General features: G+C 44.0%; 1 protein-coding gene across 1 annotated transcript in view; it reads left to right on the forward strand.

The window, feature by feature from the left end:
* The window catches only part of VWA3B (von Willebrand factor A domain containing 3B), a 981637-nt gene that overhangs the window by 577280 nt on the left and 378950 nt on the right, over positions 1-25407 (forward strand). Inside the window, exon 22 of the mRNA XM_086934174.1 lies at positions 15304-15514. Coding sequence (XP_086790300.1) covers positions 15304-15514 — 211 coding nt within the window. The remainder of the gene's footprint in view (positions 1-15303; positions 15515-25407) is intronic.

The raw sequence follows: 25407 nt of genomic DNA on the forward strand, positions 1-25407 counted from the left end.
AAAGGATCAGCGCGCCCTAGCCCTTCCAGGCAGGTTTTAATGTAGTTAAATTGGAGATGCATTATCGAGGGACAACCACTCTCTTAAAATTAAATGGTTAAGCGTAAACTCTTTTTTTAACCAGCACCTCAACCAAAACACCAGAGGGCAAAGCACAAGAACATCACTTAGATAGGGGACCTTCAATTCCTCATGGACCGCTAGGTTAGGTATTCCGCTCAGAACACAAAATATGCGCTTTAAAAAGTCATTCTCAACCACTTGGAGAGAATCCACAGATAGGTGTGTCCCCAGATTTCACTTCCATAGCTAGCTATGGCCATGCTTTTGGCTTGGTAAACTTTCAGCATGGCTCCAATTGGTTTCTTCCCTATTTTTGCAGCAAAGTTAAAGATTGCTGCATTCACCCAGGCCAAATCCCCCTTTTTCCTCAAGATTAATGGACCCCATTTTAAATTATCATCAAAAAGCACCCCTAAATAAGAGAAAACGTTAGTGCAGGGGATTTTAGCAGGGCCAACACTGAATTGAAAACTTTTGTTTGGTCGTTGCCCCACTTGCATTATGTAAGATTTTGAATTATTTATTGCCAATTCCGGTCCATCTTAAAACTGGAGAATTCTGTTAATAGAGATTGCAAACCTATTCCAGTCCTGGATATAAGGACGGCTCGATCCCCGTAAAGCAGTACGGGGATATCACGTCACCCTACGCCCGGGTAATCAACCCCAGTGGCTCTTAGTGCAGTTTCCTAATCATTAATGTCAAGATTAAACAAGAATGGAGCCAGAATGCACCCTAGCCGTACTCCCCTCTTTGTCTCAATGTCCCTAGTGACCCGAAGGTTCTGCGAAAACCTAACGTTAGCCGTAGTTGACTTATGCAAATCCCCTAAGAAATTAACAATACTGTTATCCACCCCCATTGCCCATGGACTGCCACAATTTAACCCTGTTGACGCAGTCAAATGCGGAGGACAAGTCCATGAAGGCAAGGTAGACTGTACCGGGGTGGGCAACTGTATATTTGCTCAGTAAGATAGATAAATTAAGACACTGAGCAACGGTAGAGCGTCCCGACCGAAATCCAAACTGGACATCCAACAGGATCTTGTGCTCCTCTGCCCATGTGGATAGTCTCTGCAAGAGAATACATCCTACAACCTTAACTAGAGCTGTTCCTGAGAGTGCTTGAGTCAATCAGTTCCCTCCATGCCTCTTCCTTCAGGGCACCCTTCCGTCTAACCAAGGCTATCTTGTATTCTTTACGGCATGCACGTACCTCAATTTGATTTCTTGGCTTGGCTGACAGAGCTTCCCTCAGCATTTTAGCTGCCTTAGAGCAGTTGGAGTCAAACCATCTGTGGCCTGGGGTAGCTGACTTTACGCGCTATTAGTTCATACGTACCAAGAACTTCACTGGGAGAGGAACCTGTAGAAGTACATAGTGCTAACTCTGTAGCACAGGATACATTTACTTCACTGTAAAATTTATCTTAGGAGATCTGGGACCATTTAAGTCATCGTTTGCCATCAGTTGGTCTGAGTGAGCCCCTACTTGTCACCTCTGCAATTCGTGCTGATAATGGGCCCTGCAAATAAACACAAAGAGGGTTATGATCACTATATTCACTCTCAACAATTTCAAAACCATGAAATAAGGATTGTAAGAAAGAGGAGATTAAGATAAAATCTATGAACAACTCCCTACCACACCCTTTAAAAGTTGGCACAGGGGGGAGGAGCTACGCTAGCGAACAAGATGGCTGCTTAGGCTCCCGGCTCCGCCGACCTCCGTCTCCTGCCAGATGATCCTGTCATTTATCCAGTCTTTACGCCCTGCCTCCGTGTGTATGAACCAGACTACAGCTCGATGGTGCGATCCCGAGATTTCAAGCGGTTTGGTAGACAGAGTTATATTGTGTTAAAGTTTGCGGCCTAGCCCAGCTTGGAAGCCGGGCTTCTCGAGTACTGGCCCAGTTGAACAACATCGGCCGTGAGCGTGTGGCAGGGTCTGGTCTAGTGCTGTGGAGGTTTTCTTGGCCCGATTTTGATGCGGTCTCCTGAGTTGGTAAACATCGAAGGAGGGGTGACGATGACCGACTGAGGCTGTAGGCAGAGGTCCCTGACCCGGTGGCCCGGTTAGCCGCCCGCCGGCGTTCGCTGGGTTGGGATCTTCGCTTGCAGTGGCGAAGCGCATTTCGATGCCGCTCTTAACATTGAGTCCCCCTCTGCTGTTGTCCGTTCCACTTTTGACTGTTCCCCCGCGGAGACCGGACTCTATGGGGGACGTGAAAATGGTTGATATTGAACGAGGAGCAGTGGAGCGGACTGAGAATGAACCGTTGTTGCGAACTGTGGTGGCGGCCATTGGGGCTCTTCATACTAACGTGGAAGCCCTTATTCATGAAATGATAGAGCGTTCGTTTGAAATTGGGCAGATTGGACAGGACCCTGCTTCACTACAAGGAATGAAGCAGCTCGAGATACCCATGATAGCCATTTTGATAGAGGAAGCGGGCCCCGTGCAACGAGAGGTGCCGGAGCCTCCAGCCGGTGTGATGGCCGATAGGAGCGAGATCGGTGCTTCGAATGGATCATCAAGCCTACTATCAACGCTGACTGTGGAAGGAGTAATCGGTGCTCCCTTTCCGGAGACTTTTGATGAGAACTGTTTTGGGCTTGAAACCGCGTCTCTCCCCTATCCGCCAGTTCCATTACGATGGCGGAGGAAACAAAGTTGGGAGTTCATGACGGTGAGGAGAGTCTTTGGACCTGATGGAGTTCTCAGTGACTTAACATCTTTGCTTGATCTCAGTTTGAACTTTGCTGCACTTTTCTCGTATTTTGACTATCCTGTGGAGGCGGCAGTTCGTCCGGAAGGGGTTCGCATGTCTGATCGGAAGGGTCAAGGATGAGACTGATTGACTGGGTTTGACATCGTGGTCTTGATGGATGTGGGATTTACTACCATGATGCTTGCGGGAGGTTGGGCGGTGTTTACAGTTTCCCCTGTTGCGAAATGCATTAGCTTCTTAATAGATTTGTGGATTTACTCTGGGGGATTCTTGGTTCTGGCGGGAGGGAGAGGGGACCAGGGGCACGTACAAAGGTGCCCTCCTCCATTTTCTATTTTTAGTATTTAGTTAGATGGGGCGACAGGCACATTGCTAGTTGGGGTTCGGCGAAAGCCATATGCAGGGGTGCAGGGTGGGGGGATGGATGTTAGTGTAGTTAGTTTAGGCTGTGGCGTGAATATTTTTGTCATTTATCCTGATTTTGTTTTTTCGTATCTGGGGGCACTACGCCTTTCTTTATCCTGTTCTATTGGGCGGCGGGGACTGAGTACCGTAGCGCATCAAATGTAGCTTAACCATTATTGAACGATCTACGCGTCGATGTTTCAATGACCCCGCCCATAGTTTTTTACAGAAATCCTGATATCTGAAAATGTTTGCTTATTATTGTAACTGAATGTGATGTCCCAGATACGTCTTTGTTTTGTTTTGTTTTATATTTGAAAATAAAAAGAAATATAAAAAAAAAGTTGGCACAGGAAATGTGGTGTGCGGGGCAGTTAAGGACCTGAAGGCCATCATAAATTGTCCAATAAATGTACCAAATTATTCAACAATGCCCGCTGAGCATGATGTTCAAAAGGAAATCCCTTCATACGGGGACAGCCCAACTCAGATATACTAGATAGCATTGGGTTTCCACAAAGATGGATGTTAAAATAACCGAAAACCATAAGGTTATGTAGAATAGGACCAAAAGACTGTCTGATTAATGCGCCCAGAGTGGTGATATTACAGGCATCGCAAGGATTGCTTAAAAACTGTCACTTTTTGAGTTTGGGAAATTTCATCCACTGTTTGTATTTGGTAGGGTCAAAACATTTAAATGTATTCTGTTGAGCATTATGGAAGTGCTTACTGGTTTTGGAAAAAAAAACTTTGCCATTATACAAACTCTACAAATATTAAACGATACATTTTCATTTTTCTAACATAAGTAACAATAACACAAAAGTGAAGCAAGCAGCTAAAGTAGTTTTCAAAGTGATCAGCAGCATTTACCATTTTAGAAGAACTCCATCAACACATCAATAACATTAGAAGCAACCGGTATATCAGGTTGATAGTGCCCAGTTATTCATTTCTCATTCTTTTTTAAATTGTAGCAGCAGGTTATATAGATGCTATAACAAGATGTCTTGTTTAGTATTCTTAACGTTAATACCTAGATATTTTTGCAACTATTGCATTATTTAGGCATATTGGGTGATTCTCAATCAAACTCAGGACTGGGAAACTCATTTGCATACCTCTGATTTCTCCCTATTTGATACCTAATCGTAAGGCATATTATGGTGCTACCTGATATGTTTCTCTTTGGAGATTCTCTCATAGTCCTTTCATTTGAGCAATACATCATCAGAATATAGCGAGATGAGACACTCAGCACCATGTATGGTGATAGTGAAAACTTGATCATCACTGTCAGTCATTCAATTCAATTTTATTAAATATGATTTTGGAACTCCTTGGAGATCCACATATTATACAATGACATACGAAATATAAAGATAAGAACCGTATATAAACAACTCATGCAGGTAAAAATTATGCAAAGACAGTATACCGTTCAACTAATACAGTTTTAAAAAGCATTTAAAAAAGTTAAAAATTTTGTTACAAAAAATTCCATTAGGGGGATTGTAAATGGCATCCAGGAAGGCTGTTGAAGAGGTAATTCCAAATTGGACACAAACTGGTTTTACCCAAACACGACGATAAGACAATAATGCTGGACAAACTAGCAACACATGTTTAGAATCTTGGATTGCGAGATTACAATAATTACACATATTGGATGTGCCGTGCCATTTGGCCAACAATTTATTCAAGGGGAGCAAGTCCTGCCTGAGGAGTAGCCAAAAACGGCGTAAGCCGTGGGGTATGTTCCATGACAGATAGGGTTGAACTTGTCTAATTAAACAGGAATCGACAGCTTGTGTGACCCCCTTCTTTTGTATTATCAGGTTCCGATCCCTCTCATAACTTAGCTTCCATGTGGCTCGTTTTAGTTGAGATTTTAATTGGTTCAAGGAAAGCTCTAAGAGAGGTGCTTCCTCTAAGTCCAAAAGAGTGATGGCTCTCCTATAGTTCTTTATAAGGGTCGAATATTCATTTAATGGACCCATCAACTCTCTTGTAATAAGGGACCTGAGAGAAAATGGCTTCCCTTTAATCAGACAAATGACCCAACGAATAACTCCTGCAAGGCCTTGTGCCCAGCTGCTCCTTAGACCAAGTTCCAAACGCAGGGTTGCTGCACTACAACTGTTGTTAACCGAGGTTAAGTTTCTCAGGAGGCAGCCCTCAACTGTGTCCAAGAACCCCCAATTCGCTAGGTCGATTAATTCTATACCATAGAGCAAAGTCGGGGGGACTTTTGCCCGAAAAGCCTCCAGCAGGTGGACAAAATGTCTTTTGCCTGTAGAATTATATAATGATCTTAGGCCATTTCCCTGGGTCTTTGCTTTACGGGAACTATTTTCTATGTGTAATTTGTTACCCAAGCTGCTATTGACGACCATGCCTAGGAAAACATACGATTTTACTTTTTCTAATTTTTGGCCTCCCAAGTCCCAACTAATGTGCTCCAACTTTAATTTATTCCGTCCTTCTAAGCACATTATCTTACTTTTAGAGATGTTTATTTTCAGGAAGTGCTCCTCGGAGAAGGAGTGTAGTGTATGAAGACGATTGTTAAGACCCTTAGGAGTAAGATCTAAAATTAAAATATCGTCCGCATACATTAGACAAGAAATGTGTCTTTCTCCGAGGCGTGGCGCAATTCCTACACATGTCGATAAAATAGAGGGGAGGTTACTAACATAGAGGGAAAATAATATAGGGGCTAGTAAACAACCCTGTTTGAGGCCGTTTGCCGATGGAATGAGCCGAGAGAGGCCCCTTGCACCCCCCAACAGCACTTTGCACCATGTGTTATCATGCAAATCCTGGACCAAACATAAAAGTCTATGCGGCATACCTAGAGAATACAACTTTCTCCACAATACCTGACGGTCGACCTTATCAAAGGCCCTGGAGAAGTCTATGAATGCCGCATAGACTCTCCCCTTTCTTGCTCCTATATATTTATCAATTATTACCTGGAGGGCTGTTAGATTGTCCATAGTCCCATGGTTTTTTCTGAAGCCTGTCTGTTCAAGTGGGAGAACATTTGCGGACTCCACCCATGCGTTTATCCGTTTGAGCAGGCATCTAGTAAAAACTTTTCCGATCGCATCCAGCAATGCAATCTGGCGATAGTTCTGGGGAAGAAGACGATCGCCCTTTTTGAACAAAGGGACTAGGATACTTCCCTTCCAGGAGGGGAGGACCTTTCCACTTGATAGGCAGATATTAAAAATTGGACATAGGAGCTTACTCCATTTAGCCCTGTTCAGTTTTAATACGTTGATAGGCACTTCATCAGGGCCCATAGCCCCTGAACGTCTCATTTCCCCGATGGCGAGGTCTATATCTTTTTCCGAGAAGGGCTCTAACGGTGGACTTGTTTCATTTGGCCATGCTTGGGAGGATACCGTGTGGTTACACGCATAAAGGTTAGAGACAAAATCCCTCAATATATGCTCCTCAATAGGAATGGGTAGCGGCCTGGTTCTCGTTCCGCACCCCTCACCTATTAGGGACCAAAATTGTCTCATTTCCCCATTGGTTGCGGCTTCCCTTATTTTTACCCAGATGGCGTCCTCTTTTTCTTTGCGTAATGAGAGTAAGATTCTTCTTCTTCTCCTTCTTATCGTTGTTATTTGTCGTGTTAGGGCGTTAGTTTTATTTAAATATTGGGCCCTTATTAGTTTATTCAATTCTATATTGAGAAGTTTCAGTGGGTATGGGATTAAATCGATGGTCTTTTTCTTGTTCTGATTTTGTGCCCCTGTTGTCACCGATTTCAGAAACAGGGAAAAAAGGTCGATTTCGCGGCCATACCAAGATGGGAACGTGGATAATGCTATATCGAGCATGGCTTCCAAGTTTCGATGTGCCTTTGCATTCCAATAGCATCTACCTGAACTGTTACCAAAATTTATTTGGTCACTGTTCAGGGTCCATTGATCACAACTGGGAGGGTTTACGTTCATTGAGATAAATAACATTTTGTGATCGCTGAATATGGTATCGGTTACAGCGATATCCTTTAATAACTCATAAGATTGAGTCCCTATTATGACATAGTCAAGGATTGACTCCCCTTGGTATGATTTGTGGGTAAAGTTTGCTGGGGAATCCGAGGGGAGTCGCCCATTTGCGATTATCCCATCTGCTTCTGCCAACTCTTTTAGTAGTAATTTACCTCGTTTATTTGTTAATATATTTTCGGGGAACATTGCTCGTGGGATATGGAGGGTTTCTTCTCTTATTTTATCACAGAACAAATTTAAACTAAAATTGGAAATCTTGCAATTCAAGTCCCCCATTAGGATAATAACTGTTCTTGGATCTTTCTCCTTAATAGACTGTATATGGAGAAAGATTTTGTTTAGGATTGCATTAAAACCTGCTTCAGGTGGTATATAAGCGTTTATCAAAGCCAGGCGGGTACCGGCTACGGAGATGTCTGAGCTGAATAAAGATACTACTTGGAAGAGCTTGCTCGGGTCCATGAAATGATCATAGTCCCAGTTTATACGGCTCGATAGGAGACGGGCTATACCCCCGCTGGCGTGGCCTTTTTTGTTTGCGGTGGCGCTACCTTCCAGTACATAATACTCTTTCCCTATTTGAATATTTCCGCTACACCATGTCTCCTGGAGGCATATTATATTTGCCTCTAGCGACAGGAGAAATTGTATTTTCTCTGAGTTGTTTTTTAAACCTGCTGTGTTCCAGGATATTATGGACAGATCTTTGCTAAAGATACTGGTTAGATACTGGTTTAGTTGAGGATTTTTCAGCCAGTACTCTGGGCAACCAGTTCCATTGATCACTTTCCATGCTGTTCGTAGTTTGATAAGATAAACAAGAGGGTTTAACATAGGATACTACTCGAGAATCCTTAGACCAACTTATTTTTAATTCTTTGATTTCCCCTAATTTGTTTATATTACCAGTTGCAGCATGCAACATAGAGGGGGGGGGGTATCTGTTTGTTTAAGGGTTTAAGGACATTATTTTGTCTAGAGTACTTTAATACAGGGATTACATCTATTCCTCTACTCTGAAGATCTTCTGCACGCTGTAAAATGAGATTTGCTACTAATTTAGAATGGAATTTTACTCGCGTTACCGTCCCCGCTGCAGATTTTAGTTGTTGGACTATATCCAGGTCTGCCGATTGGATGAGTTTCAGATTGGCAGATTCCTGGAAATATTTCAACAGGAGAGATCTGTTCAAGATATAATCGGCTTCAAAAAGGGGAGAGAATTCTATCCATACCGTATCTATACTCTCTTCCTTAGGTTCTTTGTACGGGGAGCCTTTTATAGGAATTCCCAATGGGGCAGTTATAAAGGGATTGAGCGATGGAACTTTTTGCTCATGTCCTAGGGCATTTGGATTATCTGCCTTGATTGAACCTTGTGGGGGGACGCCCATGCAGGTTGCTCCCTGAAAAACAGATGCAAATGGATTAAGTGAAAACGCAGCTTGGGTTGGAGGGTTTTGCGTCTGACCTAAAGAAGTTGATTTATGTGCCGCTATTGTCTCCCTATTGTTATTACCTTGCTGACCAAAAGTGAATATGTCAGCTAATGCAGGTGGGGAGGGTATGTGGATGGATACGGGGGCTGGCGTTGCCTTAGATGGTAAGGCTATGTTTTCTTTAATTGCCAGATTGTCAAAATTTTTATTTTTTCCCACTGCCATCTGAACTTGACGTGTCACATTTTGTAAGGGAGAGATTAGATGTTTTCTAAAGAGGATCTTCCTCCGCCTATTTTTTTCTATCCTTCTTAACAGTTTCCTCTTATTCTTTCCGTTCTATTTTGATATCTCAGTTCTCCCTTTATTTTCATTTTCCCCCTGAATAGCTTCATCCTCCATATCCCCATCCCCCGACTGTTTCTTAAAAATCGGGAACAGCTCATTTCCAGTTTTTGGCAGAATTTCCTCAGAAGATTTTATTACAGGATCATTACTTATCAAACCTTTTAGGGGGGAGGGAGGCTGTAAAACGCTAATTTTTTCCTCTTCAAGTACTTTTTTAATGATGTTATTGCCAGCTAGAGATTGATCTTTCAAACCTAACCTATCTGGGACCAAAAAAGGAGAAGAGGGGACCTTCGCGTCCACATCCTTCTCCCTTTGGGACCTCAGCAGGACTTTTAGAATTTGTGTCACTGTATCGAGCACACAATCTGATCCCCCTACAAATTTTTCCAGAAGTTGTAAAATGGATGCTAGTAGATGTTCTAGTATGTGAAGGGAATCAGAAAGTGGTTTATCGGGACCCTTGCATTGAAAGGAATTTATTCCAGTCAAGTGTAAATTAGGACTTGAGGAAAAGTGTGAATGAGAGGACTTAGATGGGGTACTACTGTAGAGATGTAAGGCGGCATGATTCGACTTTACCGGAGTGTTCTGGGGGTTCTCGGCTTTTGTCTGGTCGGGCTCTAGATATCGTTGACATAGATCTTCATCTAAGAGCATTGGGGACAACCCATTATGAAAGGATGTTTTAATAAGTGAGTTGTTAACTACCTGGGTACCGTCCTCATGAGATATTATCACAGTGTTTAAGTTATCTTGCTCTATGTCATTTTTTGTTTTTATGACCACCTCTGGTATAAGGGCGGTGTTATTTTTCAAAGTTGAGAATAGGGGGGGAGAAAACTCACACTTAGGAGGTGTTCCCCTTGTTATTGTCCCTGGACTCATATCCGCTGTTGTCTTTTTAATTTCAGGGCTTTCTCGCTGAAAATTGGGGGCGGAATCTAAATGTGTAGCTTCGGAGTCCTTGGGGTCCTTAGGTGTACTGTCCGCCCCTGTAGCTTTGTTCTTACCCCTCTCCCAGAGATTGAAGAGCTGGCAAGTACTTTTTATACTAGAGGCTTGACTAAGTTTGTTTCGCAGGGGATTCGATCTAGTTTTAGTACCTGATCTCCCTACTATTATTTTCCCAGACCTTAGTTTCTTTGTCATCATCACCGGCAAATATTATCGCGGTTAAACAGACAGACAACGTGGGCGCGATTATGATGAGAATGATTGAATACACAGCCTGCTAGATACCGACTATATCTGTAAACTCAGAGTCGGCCGTGCATTTCTACCCAAAGCATTTCATATGAAATATATAACAAATGTGTGGAATACCGGGAGTTAGAGAAGTGGCCTAGCCTGGCCTTCTCGTGCCTCTGAGGGCCCGCCCTTGTCCCGGGCTTCTCCCGGGCGCTACCCGCGCGCTACCGCGCTGCGGTCCTCTTACTCTCTATAAATAAGTCACAGGGTGATAGGGGCGTGGCCTCCAGGGAGAGCGTCACTAGGTGGAGAAGGTGATTGAGGCTGCTGGGACTCTTGGGACTTTGAGTCCAGCAGTGCCTCCGCTCGCAGCCCTGATTTGCCTCAGCCCTGATGAGGAGACAGCGATGGACAGCTGTAAAGCGGGACCCGCGGAGCGGGTCCGGCGAAAAGTAGCGCCTTGCAGAGCGCTTCCAGCAACCAGTTCAGCACGACCACGGTCCACCAGTTCCAGGCACAATCACACGGTCAGCAAGTGTGGAGGAGGAGAAATCCGCCGGTTTTGGGCAAATCCGGAGCCTTTTCTACAAACGGCAGCAGGGGGCGTGGCCTCCAGGGAGAGCGTCACCAGGTGGAGAAGGTGATTGAGGCTGCTGGGACTCTTGGGACTTTGAGTCCAGCAGTGCCTCCGCTCGCAGCCCTGATTTGCCTCAGCCCTGATGAGGAGACAGCGATGGACAGCTGTAAAGCGGGACCCGCGGAGCGGGTCCGGCGAAAAGTAGCGCCTTGCAGAGCGCTTCCAGCAACCAGTTCAGCACGACCACGGTCCACCAGTTCCAGGCACAATCACACGGTCAGCAAGTGTGGAGGAGGAGAAATCCGCCGGTTTTGGGCAAATCCGGAGCATTTTCTACAAACGGCAGCAGGGGGCGTGGCCTCCAGGGAGAGCGTCACCAGGTGGAGAAGGTGATTGAGGCTGCTGGGACTCTTGGGACTTTGAGTCCAGCAGTGCCTCCGCTCGCAGCCCTGATTTGCCTCAGCCCTGATAAGGAGACAGCGATGGACAGCTGTAAAGCGGGACCCGCGGAGCGGGTCCGGCGAAAAGTAGCGCCTTGCAGAGCGCTTCCAGCAACCAGTTCAGCACGACCACGGTCCACCAGTTCCAGGCACAATCACACGGTCAGCAAGTGTGGAGGAGGAGAAATCCTCCGGTTTTGGGCAAATCCGGAGCCTTTTCTACAAACGGCAGCAGGGGGCGTGGCCTCCAGGGAGAGCGTCACCAGGTGGAGAAGGTGATTGAGGCTGCTGGGACTCTTGGGACTTTGAGTCCAGCAGTGCCTCCGCTCGCAGCCCTGATTTGCCTCAGCCCTGATGAGGAGACAGCGATGGACAGCTGTAAAGCGGGACCCGCGGAGCGGGTCCGGCGAAAAGTAGCGCCTTGCAGAGCGCTTCCAGCAACCAGTTCAGCACGACCACGGTCCACCAGTTCCAGGCACAATCACACGGTCAGCAAGTGTGGAGGAGGAGAAATCCGCCGGTTTTGGGCAAATCCGGAGCCTTTTCTACAAACGGCAGCAGGGGGCGTGGCCTCCAGGCAGAGCGTCACCAGGTGGAGAAGGTGATTGAGGCTGCTGGGACTCTTGGGACTTTGAGTCCAGCAGTGCCTCCGCTCGCAGCCCTGATTTGCCTCAGCCCTGATGAGGAGACAGCGATGGACAGCTGTAAAGCGGGACCCGCGGAGCGGGTCCGGCGAAAAGTATCGCCTTGCAGAGCGCTTCCAGCAACCAGTTCAGCACGACCACGGTCCACCAGTTCCAGGCACAATCACACGGTCAGCAAGTGTGGAGGAGGAGAAATCCGCCGGTTTTGGGCAAATCCGGAGCATTTTCTACAAACGGCAGCAGGGGGCGTGGCCTCCAGGGAGAGCGTCACCAGGTGGAGAAGGTGATTGAGGCTGCTGGGACTCTTGGGACTTTGAGTCCAGCAGTGCCTCCGCTCGCAGCCCTGATTTGCCTCAGCCCTGATGAGGAGACAGCGATGGACAGCTGTAAAGCGGGACCCGCGGAGCGGGTCCGGCGAAAAGTAGCGCCTTGCAGAGCGCTTCCAGCAACCAGTTCAGCACGACCACGGTCCACCAGTTCCAGGCACAATCACACGGTCAGCAAGTGTGGAGGAGGAGAAATCCGCCGGTTTTGGGCAAATCCGGAGCCTTTTCTACAAACGGCAGCAGGGGGCGTGGCCTCCAGGGAGAGCGTCACCAGGTGGAGAAGGTGATTGAGGCTGCTGGGACTCTTGGGACTTTGAGTCCAGCAGTGCCTCCGCTCGCAGCCCTGATTTGCCTCAGCCCTGATGAGGAGACAGCGATGGACAGCTGTAAAGCGGGACCCGCGGAGCGGGTCCGGCGAAAAGTAGCGCCTTGCAGAGCGCTTCCAGCAACCAGTTCAGCACGACCACGGTCCACCAGTTCCAGGCACAATCACACGGTCAGCAAGTGTGGAGGAGGAGAAATCCGCCGGTTTTGGGCAAATCCGGAGCCTTTTCTACAAACGGCAGCAGGGGGCGTGGCCTCCAGGGAGAGCGTCACCAGGTGGAGAAGGTGATTGAGGCTGCTGGGACTCTTGGGACTTTGAGTCCAGCAGTGCCTCCGCTCGCAGCCCTGATTTGCCTCAGCCCTGATGAGGAGACAGCGATGGACAGCTGTAAAGCGGGACCCGCGGAGCGGGTCCGGCGAAAAGTAGCGCCTTGCAGAGCGCTTCCAGCAACCAGTTCAGCACGACCACGGTCCACCAGTTCCAGGCACAATCACACGGTCAGCAAGTGTGGAGGAGGAGAAATTCAGTCAGTCATTCAGTCAGTCAATCAGTTTTATTCGATTTTTGAAAATCATAAAAAGACACAGGATACAATTCATGAAATACACAAAAATATAAAAAGACAATATCCAAATATCTACAATATCTACATAATATATTTACATAATAAATCATAAATCATATCATCAAGGGGAATAAAAATAGCATATACATGAACGATATATACATTCCAAATAAATAAACTATTAAAACATTTTTAAAACATCATGATATCTATTGTAATCACACTTAAGATATTTCGTTTATGATTAATCCATTTTTGCCTTTACTGCGCATTTTGTTAATACGTACACCTACTACTAAGAAATTAGCAACATAAAAAGTGATTTGTGCATTGTGCAAAAGTTGCAGAAATAGGAGCGCTGGCCTAACCTGTAAAAAGCCAGCCTCTCTAAGGATGGGAACAAGATATTTTCTTCTGATTTTAGCGTAGTGATCACAAAACATAATAAAATGTAATGTATCCTGAGATGAAAAATGATCACAATCGCATGGCTTATTGTTATCCGGAGTATCCCATCTGTAATATGTGCCCAACAAAAAATGTATTAAATTCAAACGAAATCTGATTAAAAGAAAGCGGTGATCATCACTGAGATATCAACTGTTATTTGTTAGACAAAATATTTGTCAAGAAAGTAGTCACAAAGTTCATTTCAACATATGCCTTGAAAATGTTCGGATCATTCCATACGTCAATTTTCATATTCCAAGCATATGCAGAACTGAATTTCAATTTTCTTGCCTACAGGAGTTACGGTCCTCTGATATATAGTGCCTAGATTTTCTTCAAGGCTGGTAATTAAGAAAATATTGTAATAATATCAAGAAAATGAGAGAAAAGTTTGAAAATATGTGGGGTAACATCAGAAGCACTTCCAAGATTCCTAGTCGCTCTCTAGCATGTACAAGTAATGCTTACGTTGGAATACCACTCCCCTTGGATTATCTTGACATTGGATTATCTTGAAATCATTACTTACACACGCTACAATTACATTTGTGAATATGTATTTATTTTTTGCAGTTTTACACAGTACAATATCGACCCAGAGATAGTGGAGTACTTTATATGAGCACCAGTTACTTTACTCATAGACAGATTCATTTTTGTTAGGCACGGAGAGATTAAGTGATTTGGCCAGAATCACAGGATGTTGAGTCGATGCTGAAACTCAAACCCTAGTTTCAAAGTTGGCAGCTGTGGCCATAACACCACTTCCTCTCCCAAACTCTATTTGAATACTTTTTTATGATGAATATTTGTCCTAATAAATGATGGCTGATGTCTCAATGGTGAACAAGGTCCTCACATTTAAAGTTTGGGTCACAATTGTGCTTCGGATTGGATATCTACTGGCAACAGGGTTTCCTTATTGCTTTTCGACCAGTGTTGTGAACACAATGGTTTTATACTTTTGTATTGTATGAATGGGTGTTCACTTTGCTCTTTGTTGCCCACATTTTACTTTCTAACGTATAATAATAACTCAACAACAACAACTTAGCTGCCATCTCATCATAAGAGCAACAGTTTCCGTGGCACTAGGGATAGCAGACGTCTGTGCCTATCACATGGTATTTCAGATCCCACTTTTGGTAAGCACTGTTGATCTTGGGTCAAGGGTTTTACCATTGTGTAAACACTGGGTTGTTGATTGCCTGAAGTGTGAGCCCTGGTCAAGCAAGCAACCACAATCCTTGTCAGAGTGAGGCACAAGCTAACCCTAAATTAACCTGTGCTCAACCCATCTGACGCCAGATTAGAAGTGGTGCTGGAGATGTTTGACAAATATGTCATCTTAAGGTTGAGTGTAGACTGCTAGTTTAAATATCTTGCTGATGAAGGGAAGGTGGTGATGAGCAGGTATTTAGTGGGGTCATCAGGGTCTTGTGTGGGTTTCTTTTGGAGTGGGAGGATCTGACTTGTCTAGAGAGATTCAGGGATGAGGTGACATGTAGCGTACGTTATATATGTCTCTGCATGTGATTAATGGATGATCCAGCGGGGAACAGCTTTATAAAACCACCCTTTGCAGAGCACCTTCATTCTTGAGTGTAAAATGTGGAAAAACAGGTGATGCAGAAACAAATTAATCGGGGTGATGAATTACAAGTAGAAATGGAGACTAAACAAGTGGTTGAGAGAAAAATGTAAATAGCGCTGTGAAAGAAAATACATTTCTAATATCTAATTTCCTTCTACTTATTTTTAGATTTGAGTCTCCTGTACCAGTCCCATATAAAGAACATAAGGAGGCTTTGCTCCAAGCCTTGGATAGACTTGGTTGGCCCATTTCATCTGATGATGTGGCATTGTTAGAGGAAGAGATAGAGGCTGGAGTCACATACATACAGCAGGCTACTGAGCTGCAGCGGCAGGCAAGGGAAAAGGACATGGAGCCACATTCCAATCTGGAGGGAGAGGTGCGTTAACCAAGTCTCATTAACTTGTTGGAAGACTTTACCTTTAACAATGCCTCAATCATTTCACATTTTTTTAAATTTATTTTTTAATGCTCAATCTGACAACACCGAAGGTTCAGAACAGCAAGAGTGCAATATAATGCCATCTAAGACACACCCTCTATAAATGTCACATTTTAAAAACGTAGAAATTATGATTGATCTTTGAAACTATGATAGCAAATTTTTGATAATCGATTTTACACATATTTTCTTGTACCTGTTAATGCTGAACCTCTATGAAGAATGTTTGTACACATAAGCAGATAGTGACCATGGTAAAATGAATTTAAGGGTGTGCTTGCTCGGATGTAATACTTACCATTTGGAACCCTGAAACAGATAAATGCCTCTTGATCCTTTGAAGCAAACACAATATTGGATCATTGTAAGATAAAACATGCATTACTATGCAATCCTGATTATTTACTCTTTGTGACCACGAGATCGTCTGATTTTTTGCTTCTTGGCAACAGTGTAGGGCTTTATATCCTGAGGTGACCCTCAAACGCAAATTGGATGTCTTTGGGGAGACTTGTTTGTTGTCCCATGCAAGAGGAAAACATAAATTGGCCAAACTTCCCTGTAGCCTTGCAGAGGTTGCGCATCTGACCAGTGGCGTCCGGCATGTTCCAAGGGTGGTGGGTTGTGGGGGGCACATAAAAAAATACAAAACAAAACTTACCTTTTCTCAAGCGTGACCTCCTCCTCGATCCTACTCCTCGAGGCAGGCAGCAGGCAGGCTCCCAACTCCCAAACCAATCCTGGCGCTGCTCTCATGCGGCATGAGAGCAGGGCTAGGATTGGTAGGAGAGGCTTCTATCAACGCTCACAAGAGCACTGGAGGCCTTTGCTCTCTTTAACCCAGCTGTCTTAAAAAAGCTGGGTTAGAGAGGTTTAAAATGCGCATTTCTGGCTAGCCATTTCAAGACAGATGGCCAAAAAGACATGCACATTTTAAACTCGAGAGCACAAAGCTCCCTGTAGCCACTCAACAGCAATGGCCCGCCCCATCCTGATGCTCAGTTCGGGACGGGTCGGTTGCTCAAAAATAAAATGGTAATAAATAAACCTTATTACCATTTTATTTTTAAGCTTTGGCCTGGGGCTTTTATTTGTGGGGCGACGGTCACCTGCTCAAACAGAGGAGTGGCGCCTGCCTCTGACACTGATCTGCATAAGTTCTGGCTAGTGCCAACATAATTATACTTTCTGGAGTGCTCTAGCAGCACCCTATGAACTGCCTTTGACCTCCCTGTGCAAATTGCATTCATAGGCTTGGGGCAGATTGGTCCACTGACTGTTTATATTTTTTTGTATATATAGGATGTTTGTGAATATGTAGAGTATGACTTGTGTATAACTGACGTTGATCATTCTAGCGTGTCCGCAGAGTAATATCGTGAAAACTACCAGTGCTTCTGTTGTTATATTTGCAAACATTTATTTTTATAAGAATGATGGTTACAAGATAGAGTTGGACAGTGACCATAACATAAGCCCACTCCCATTTCGTCTCTCTCTGTTGGTATCTTTCCAAAGCTTTCTGGAGTGAACACTCAAGGTTTTCCTTTAGAGCAGCTCTTTGGAATGTGTACCTGGTCACCTCTTTAAAAGTAGTGGGAAGTGCGGTGCGTTCTGGGATAGGACCTTCTTGTTCACCTCTTCCATGAGAGGAACTATGCCCCAGCTGGATAGGCTGGGACGTTTAAATCCTTCGATGCTGATGACGAGCTGAGGTCGTCATCAGCTACGGCGCTCGTATGCTGATGACGAGCTGAGCTCGGCATGTAACGCAGTATTTTGAAAATAGCCGCACACAGCGGGAAAAGCCGCCGCAGCGATGCGGTTAAATGAGGAGGCGGTACTGACTCTGATTGACAGTGGGAGGTTCTCAAACTGTCTAAACTTGGACAAATAAACTTGAGTTTCCAGATTTTGTCTTTTTTGCATTGAAAAGGTGCTCATGGTCACTACCATCATGTACAGTAAATGATTATGATTGTAACAAAGTAACTCTATGTTGTACCCTCTTTGGAACAGCGTCTTGAGGATTAGCATTTCGTGATTGTAGTCATTATTGTTTGCAAACATTGCTTAACCTTGTTAATTATTCTGTCACTACATTTTGGTGACATTGTGCTTTTAGTTTATAGATTGTGCTGATTTTGGTGACCATTTAGGGAGATTTATTATTCTTTCATGTGGAGAGGGGCTTACGGTTCGAGCCCCGGCTCCGGCGGCAGCTTAGCTCAGTAACATGTGACTCTGGGCAATAGCGCACTCAAGTTACACAACGGCCCCCAGCAACTTGAGACCCATAAGGGTGAGTAGTTTGTGCTTTACAAATACGGATTTACATTTACATTTCATGCAGCGCAACTCAGTAAGGAAATTTGCTGAACTGTGTTGTGTGAAACGCAGAGAGTAGAAATGGACCATATCTTCTAAGAGAAGGTGCACTTCTGCTCTTTCGTTGTGCAGGTGCACTTCAGGCAGTCTAGGGTCAAACGAGGGCCCTCTGGCGCCATGGTAACTGCATGGGCAGGATTGTTTTTGTGCAGGAAGTCATATCTTCCCTGGATTTGTAAACCTAGGTTTGTGTCAAAATGTTCTGGAGGAATGCATGGGAACACTCATGTTCCACACATGTAACGCCTACCTGAGGCAGGAGGCTGTATGACGGAACCCTACACGAATTTACCCCGCATGCTTTTATAATGCAATCACTACCCCGACGTTACCACGTGTTACTTTACCATGCAAGTCGTTACAGCAACTTGCTTTAGGAGGCGTTAAACTTTGGAATAGTAAAAATTACTATTCCAACTCCAGTCTAGGAAAAATCCAACACCAGTACAAAAAAGCGCCCTCAACATCAAGTTGTTGTAACGGCTTGCAGGTTAAAGGAACACGTGGCAAATCTTGCTTTGCGTAGCTTTGGGAATGTCACTTCCACCTTTGCATTGCCTTGCGTTAACTTACATGATGCAAGGACAACACACGTGCATAGTAAATCTGGCCCTGTGTTCCATGTGCTTTCTATGACTTTAAAACCATTTGTAATGCAAATAAACGCATGTCTGTTCTGACTTATACTTAAAGTGTTGTGTACTCACAACTCTGGGTGGACAGTCATATTGTTATTGCAATGGTGATAAGTGTGTTGCCCTATTCCTAAACTTGTCCAGGTCAACCTCCCGTCAGATACAGATTGACTGCTTGTCCACATGTACCTGGAGAGTCAAAGAGGTTTAGAGGGGCAAACTTTCCATTGCAGATCGAGTAACAGTTGCCCCACTCAGTGGAGTACTCTGGAATTCTCACTTATGGAGTTCTTAGCGGCATCTACAACTATGTGCCCTGGAGAGAAAAACAGTAAAATAAAACAATTGACCTGCGGGGAGCAGTGTAAGCCTCAACTTCCTTGGCAATTATGCACAACCATCATTGGATTGGTTTAAACAGGAACCCAGTCAGATTTATTCAATTCATTAGAGGACAGCAAAAGAAAACATATTTAAGGGAAATCATATTTGAGAACACATTGTATCACAATAAGGTGCTCCAAAGAAAGATGGCACTGTGAAAGTGAATAGGTGAACTAAAGTGTGCAAGTGCTCTATACAAAACATATGCACATAACTTGTGACTGATCTGGATGTAAACTTACTTGACATCACTCTGAATGAGAGCATGATGTTCCACATCATGAGTGAAAACAGCCCACCCAAATAAGAAAACACCTGCCATCATTTTAGTAAGTCTTTGATTTGTTTAGAGACTTCTTCCTCCACGGTTCTGCTGTTATATCCAAAGATTGTTTTAGTCAAGTCACATATCACAATATGAGAGAATTAAAGTATTTGGCTATACACAATCAACACATTTATTATATATTATATTTGTGTGTTTGTACGCTAAAGTTCATAAATCAAGGAAACAGTAGTGGATGCTACTAAAATTATGTTCTTGTTGCATTATCAGTTGGTGTTTTTCCCTTCGAGTTGAGATTTGGAAGAACACTATCACCCTCAGCGAATATTACCAGCAAGTAGCTGGTTATTTCACTCACCTTACGTGGTTTTTATTGTTTCCGTGGAGCAATGTGGAAGAATCTGCATTATCTGCTTCTTCACCCTTGATTTTGGACCTTTTTCTGGACCCTACTTTTAACTGGTGCTAGGACTTTGTAAACTGTCACTCTGCTGTTCTGCTCTGATCCTAAATGGTACAGTTAAAATTGGGATCATCCAATTAGTTTATTCAACTTTCCTGTAAGGTCATGGTAAATGGCTCAGAAAATCCACCACTAGATTGGAAGCTAAACGTCATTCATGTGTGACAATGTGTATTTACACCACTCACACATATGGAGCAATACTGTGCCCTGGCTGGGCTGCCATTTTAAAACATTGCAGTGACACCTGTAAAGGAAAATTGACATTGCCTGGTGGGGAATCATTTTTTTGTATATTAGCAAGCCAATCCTAAAGTGTGCCATGTAAGCCCAGAGGGCAAGGGGGCCTAAAATATAAAAATGTGCCACCATACATTTGAAATAGGTGCCATCACGGTGCCTAAAAGCTGTTTTCACAGTGGAGGTTTAGGCTACATTCGGCATGAACAGGTCTATATATAAAATCATTATTTTGCATCTGGGCTTGAGAAAATACTATCAAAACTTTTAATCAAAAAGTTTTCCCCTTAGTTGTCAAAATCTGATTTAATGGTGAAATCTGATTTTTGATAACTTTAGCAAAACATTATATTTATGAAATGTAAAATGCGCTGCCTGGCCCTAAACTGGTTTAGAACCAGTTTTGCATCTCATCTCCTCGCCAAAGGCCAATTCATATGCGTGGTAGAGCTATCATCCTGCCAGCCAAAGGAGAATAGCCTGGTCTCTGAAGCTAAGAAGGCAGGGGTATAGTCAACAACTGGATACTTAGCAGGGATTATTCATCTGAGAGTGGGCAGGAAAAGTTAACAGAATAAAGGGCTGCCGTAACACTGTTTTGAGTTTAAAAAAGGCCAAGTACAGCTGCTTCTATTCATTACTAGAGCCTTCCTAGACCCTTTAGCACCAACCCCTGATGAAGGGAGAACCTATGCGGACACCGACAGAAGGAGGGGGACCTCATATAACTAGAGAAGTGGTTTTAGAGACGCTCTCTTGGTTAAAGGAAAGTTCATTAATCTTAGATTTGGGTCTTTTTGGGGGATTTTGTACAGTAAAGTGAAGACAAAGTGCTGCAAAAGATGCTGACCAAAGGGTGAGAAAGTAACAAGAGTTGGGTTGAGAATATTTTCCAATTACTTGCTAGTCCACAGTATAGCATTGGTACCTCACCACCAATACAATATTCTTGGACCTGCCACCTAGTTGAGATGCGCTAGATGCAGGATGTAGCCGCACAAAGGTTCTTTGAATTGCAATAGCCACAATGCAGTATATATTGTACCAACTCTGATAATTCTTTTGGCAATATTGAAGTTTTTTTTCTATGTTTATAGCCATTTTTCAGTCGATTTCTTCTTCCGGATATGGTTGCAATTGATCGGATGATTCTCCCATAGCAATACTCATCCAGAACCTTTGTCTCAGGCGAAGCAACATCAGATTATCCCTTCATTTCTGTGACACTGCAGAGGCATTTCCTTAGACAAAATCTGAGAACCTTATTCTCCCCCTACCACTCACCTTTTAAGTAAATAGTGGGTGGTCCTGATGAAGGTGAATATAAATTAAAAACTCCATCGAAACGTGGGTTGACCGGGTTGTTGTGAAATCCCAGCCTACAACACGATCACCAATATCTTTGAAGCGCTCTTTCCATGACTACCATCAGTGTATGTAATTGTGGCTGGGTAGCCCATGTATGTGATGAGACAGTGTTAGTGCGTTGTTGCGTGTGAGGTTAGAATGTGAGTGTGGTTGGTTTTATGGGGTACATTAAATGTTTCAACATATATGTATTATGCCCAAATTTTAACATTGCATTAGAATAATCATCACATATATTTCAATGTGGAACTATTTTTGTTTACATTGATGATTTTGTAGTAGTTTCAATGACGTTTTTAACTTTTGTAAAATCAAGATAAACTCAGAAAACATGAATAAGTCTAAAAATATATTAAAATGATAAATAACAATAAGAACATGTGCATAATTTGATACTTCTAATAATGGGCAGCCCATAGAGCTCTAGCGAGCCAATAGAGAAAGAATACAGGTCACGTTAGAGTTTTTTCTTATATTTTTGTGGATCTGGGAGGGCTACACCTATAGATGAAGGCCTTCTGGAAAGAAAGAAGACTCCTTACTACTGACTTCTGCCTGGCACCTAGGGACTGCAACCACTCTTCAGGAGTCAATTGACAGACCTCCTGTTTGCCCGCTCTAGGGACAGAAAAACAAGACTACTGACTCTAACAAGGCCCAGCTGTCCGCAGAGGAGGATCCTGCAGAAGAGAAGAAGAGACACATGGTGCCTAGGAGCTTGCCTTAAAGGACCCTGAGGGCTGCAGGAGTGACCAGGAAGAACTTTCCTACTAGTTGGAGAACAGTGAAACATTTTTTCCACTTTTAGAGGACCTGTGCAAAGTGCTTAATCTTGCCCTTCGAAGCCACTCCAAAGGCACTTGGGAAAACCGAGTTCAATCCACTTGGAGTTGAGTGATGAAGAACGAGTTCAACGGGTGAAGTTAGTCAGCATTATGTAGCCCTGCCATGCTACATCTTCCTGCCTTTTCCCATTGGAGGATTTTGAAAACCAAAAAAAGTAGCTACGTTTAAAGGTAAAATTTCGGACCATGGTGAGTTGAAAACACACATCCCAGTGACGAAGCAAAGTTTGTGGCTGCGAAATTCAGCTTTGTCCCGCATGGAGCTTTGGGCACGAAAAACCAACAACTCCTTCAGGAGCTCACTGATGGAGTATTTTTTTTCAAGGGACTCTCACCGGCTTCATCCTTGGACCTTGCCCACTGGAGGAGTACTTTGTCTTTCAGAAAAAATAGATGAAGTCAGAAAAGAAATATATGGGCTAGGATGACCTGCCTTGTATGTCCGACCTTTCCTCCATCACGGTCAGCCGCCTGAAATCGTGATTATGTCCCAGTCGTTCATGAATAGTTATTTTCAACGGTGCTTTACTTGTTCCAAGCACTGTTTTCCTTGTAACTTTAATAATTCTAATCTCTTCTCCCATATCTGTTTTTCAATATTTTGGTGTCCTTTTGCTTATTATTTTTTCAACCTTCTTTTTAATTGATTTGGGGATTTTAATATGTTATGTTCTTTACTGTAAAATTGTTGGCATTGCTACAACATAATACACATTTCTCTGAGGAATTGCCAGCTGCTTGAGCTATAGCTACAAAGGCCCAGATGTATCAAACCTTTATGTTGTCCTTGCGTCTTGCAGTTTTTACATTCTTTTATTTACATTGTAGACTTTTAGCTTCCATTGTAGTAGTTTTTCCTATTAGGCACACATTTTCAGTGTTGTCAAAAAGTCACGATTACATCATGTTACTAATAGGCATACATAAAGAGTAACTGTGGTTCGAATTAATTTAGGTTTACCTCTATTGCCCAAAAAACCTTGCTTTCATTTAGCAGATCATTGTATTTTTGTGAGGTGTGGTCTTATAACAGCTCTGTTAAATTTAGAGGGACCAACATACCTCAAAATATTGATTTGTCGATGGAAACCAAGGGCAGGAAAAGTTGTTTTCCAGTGATAGAGTTATCGGGTAACCCTAAAAAAAATTCAATGTTAAATATAAATCATGCTCATATCAACAAAAAACAAAGCATTTTTATGCCAGTTGTCTTACATGTACGTTTTAGTATTATTCCAGTTTGATAGGAAATGCATGTAAGGATGAGATGACCTGGCAGGAGGGACCTGGCACCCCTATGGGACACCACCTGCGCCTAAAGCAGAAGGAACTTAGGGATGTGGGGGATAAAGTGAGCAAATTGATGCCATGTTTGGAGAAAAGGGACAGGGAAAGAACTGGGTTCTTGAGATTCAGGTTCCTGATGGGCCCAAGTATATAACGGAAAGGTCATAGCAGAAGCTTTCGTGGGTTACTATAAGACGGTCTATAAATCCGCCACCGAGTAATGACTGCGCTGAATACTCAGGGATATATCACTTACAGAGCTCTCCAAGGAGGATAGCGCTAATCTAGAGTGCGAGAGTGCGAGCTGACGGTGGAGGAGGTTGAAGGGGCCATCCACGACCTCCAATCAGGCAAAGACACAGGCCTAATTGGCCTCCCAGTAGAAATATACAAGTGCTTGGCAGATAAAGTGGCTCAGCCAATGTTAAACATGTTCCAGCTGCAAAAAGAAAGGACTGCTTACCAGTTGATCAGAGGATGGCCACGATAATGGTCATCCTGAAAAAAGGTAGGTCTTCAGAGATGTGTAGCTCGTATAAGCCTATCTCACTCTTAAACTTGGAGGCTAGGACCCTGGCAAAGGTGCCTGCAAATGTGCTGTGGACTGTTATATCTTCAGTGATCCATCTCAATCAGTCGGGATTCATTCTCCACCGAAGCACCCATTTAAATCTCCAGTGCCTCTATAAAATCATGCATATAATGGTGGTCCAGACAGCTGTACTGCTATCAATGGATGCCCGTATGGCCTTCAATAGTATTGAGTGGCCCTACTTATTTACCACCCTGAATAGAATGGGCTTTGAACCTAGATTTTGCGAATGGGTCAGGCTTCTCTATCGAGCGCCTATGGCTAGGGTACGGGTTAATGGGACACTTTCCAGACCATTCACTTTGGGCAGGGGCATGAGACAGGGCTGCCCCCTGTCTCCAATGATATTCGCCTTGGCCGTGTAACCACTAGCGGCATGGATATGCCAGGACTCTTACGTACAGTGCATAGAGGGAGAGGGTGGTTAGGAGGCACGTTTATCCCTCTATGCTAATGATATGCTATTATATGCTCAGCAGCCATGCCAAATGATGTATAGGCTCTTACATCTTTCAATTGTTTTGCAGCTTCTCAGGATATCATATAAACTGGGATAAGTCACTAATTTTCCCCATGGCGGGCAACATACCCTCCTGACATCTGAATGTTCTGCCTTAATGGAGAGGGAGGAGTTTAAATATTTCGGCATTCTAATCCAGAGGAAAGCTGATGATTTACTTTCCCTAAACCTAATTCCACAGCCTGAGAGACTAAGAAGTGATGTGACTCACTGGCGGAGATTCCCTGTGTCCCTGGTGGGCAAAGCCACCCTCTTTAAGATGATGGCCCTCCCACGCTTACTGTATGCTCTACAAAACCCCCCACACAAAATACCAAAGGACTTCTTTCGAAAGATCCACAGCGAACTGCTTTGTCTCCGGTGGAATGGGGGTAGCTCCCGTATAGCATTGCATGAACTCCAACGGGGGTATGTGAGGGTGGCCTGGCAGTGGCAAATATCAGGAAGTACTATTGGGCATCCCAACTAGTAAATATAAATGGCTGGGTGGTCGCAAACAGAGATGAACCAGCCTCAAGGGTTGACTGGCATGCCATGAGAGCTAGGGGCTACCCAGCAGCGCTATACTGTAGGTGCCAGGAATAACAGCTGCTCGCCAATATGACAGTAGTTCGAGCATGGAGGGAGGCTACACGCTTCCTGGGTTGGGAGAATAAGCTGACGGAAAAGACTCCACGATGGGATAGCGACCTACTGAGGGAAGTTGGAAGCCTGCAAGGATCCTGGGGTGGGGTGTTACAGGACATTTGGAGAAACTATGCATTAATCAGATTCCAGGACTTACAGACAGAATTCCAGATGGCGGATGGCAAAAGATTTTTC

The sequence above is a fragment of the Lissotriton vulgaris genome, chromosome 8 (assembly GCF_964263255.1).
Source record: "Lissotriton vulgaris chromosome 8, aLisVul1.2, whole genome shotgun sequence".
NCBI lineage: Eukaryota > Metazoa > Chordata > Amphibia > Caudata > Salamandridae > Lissotriton > Lissotriton vulgaris.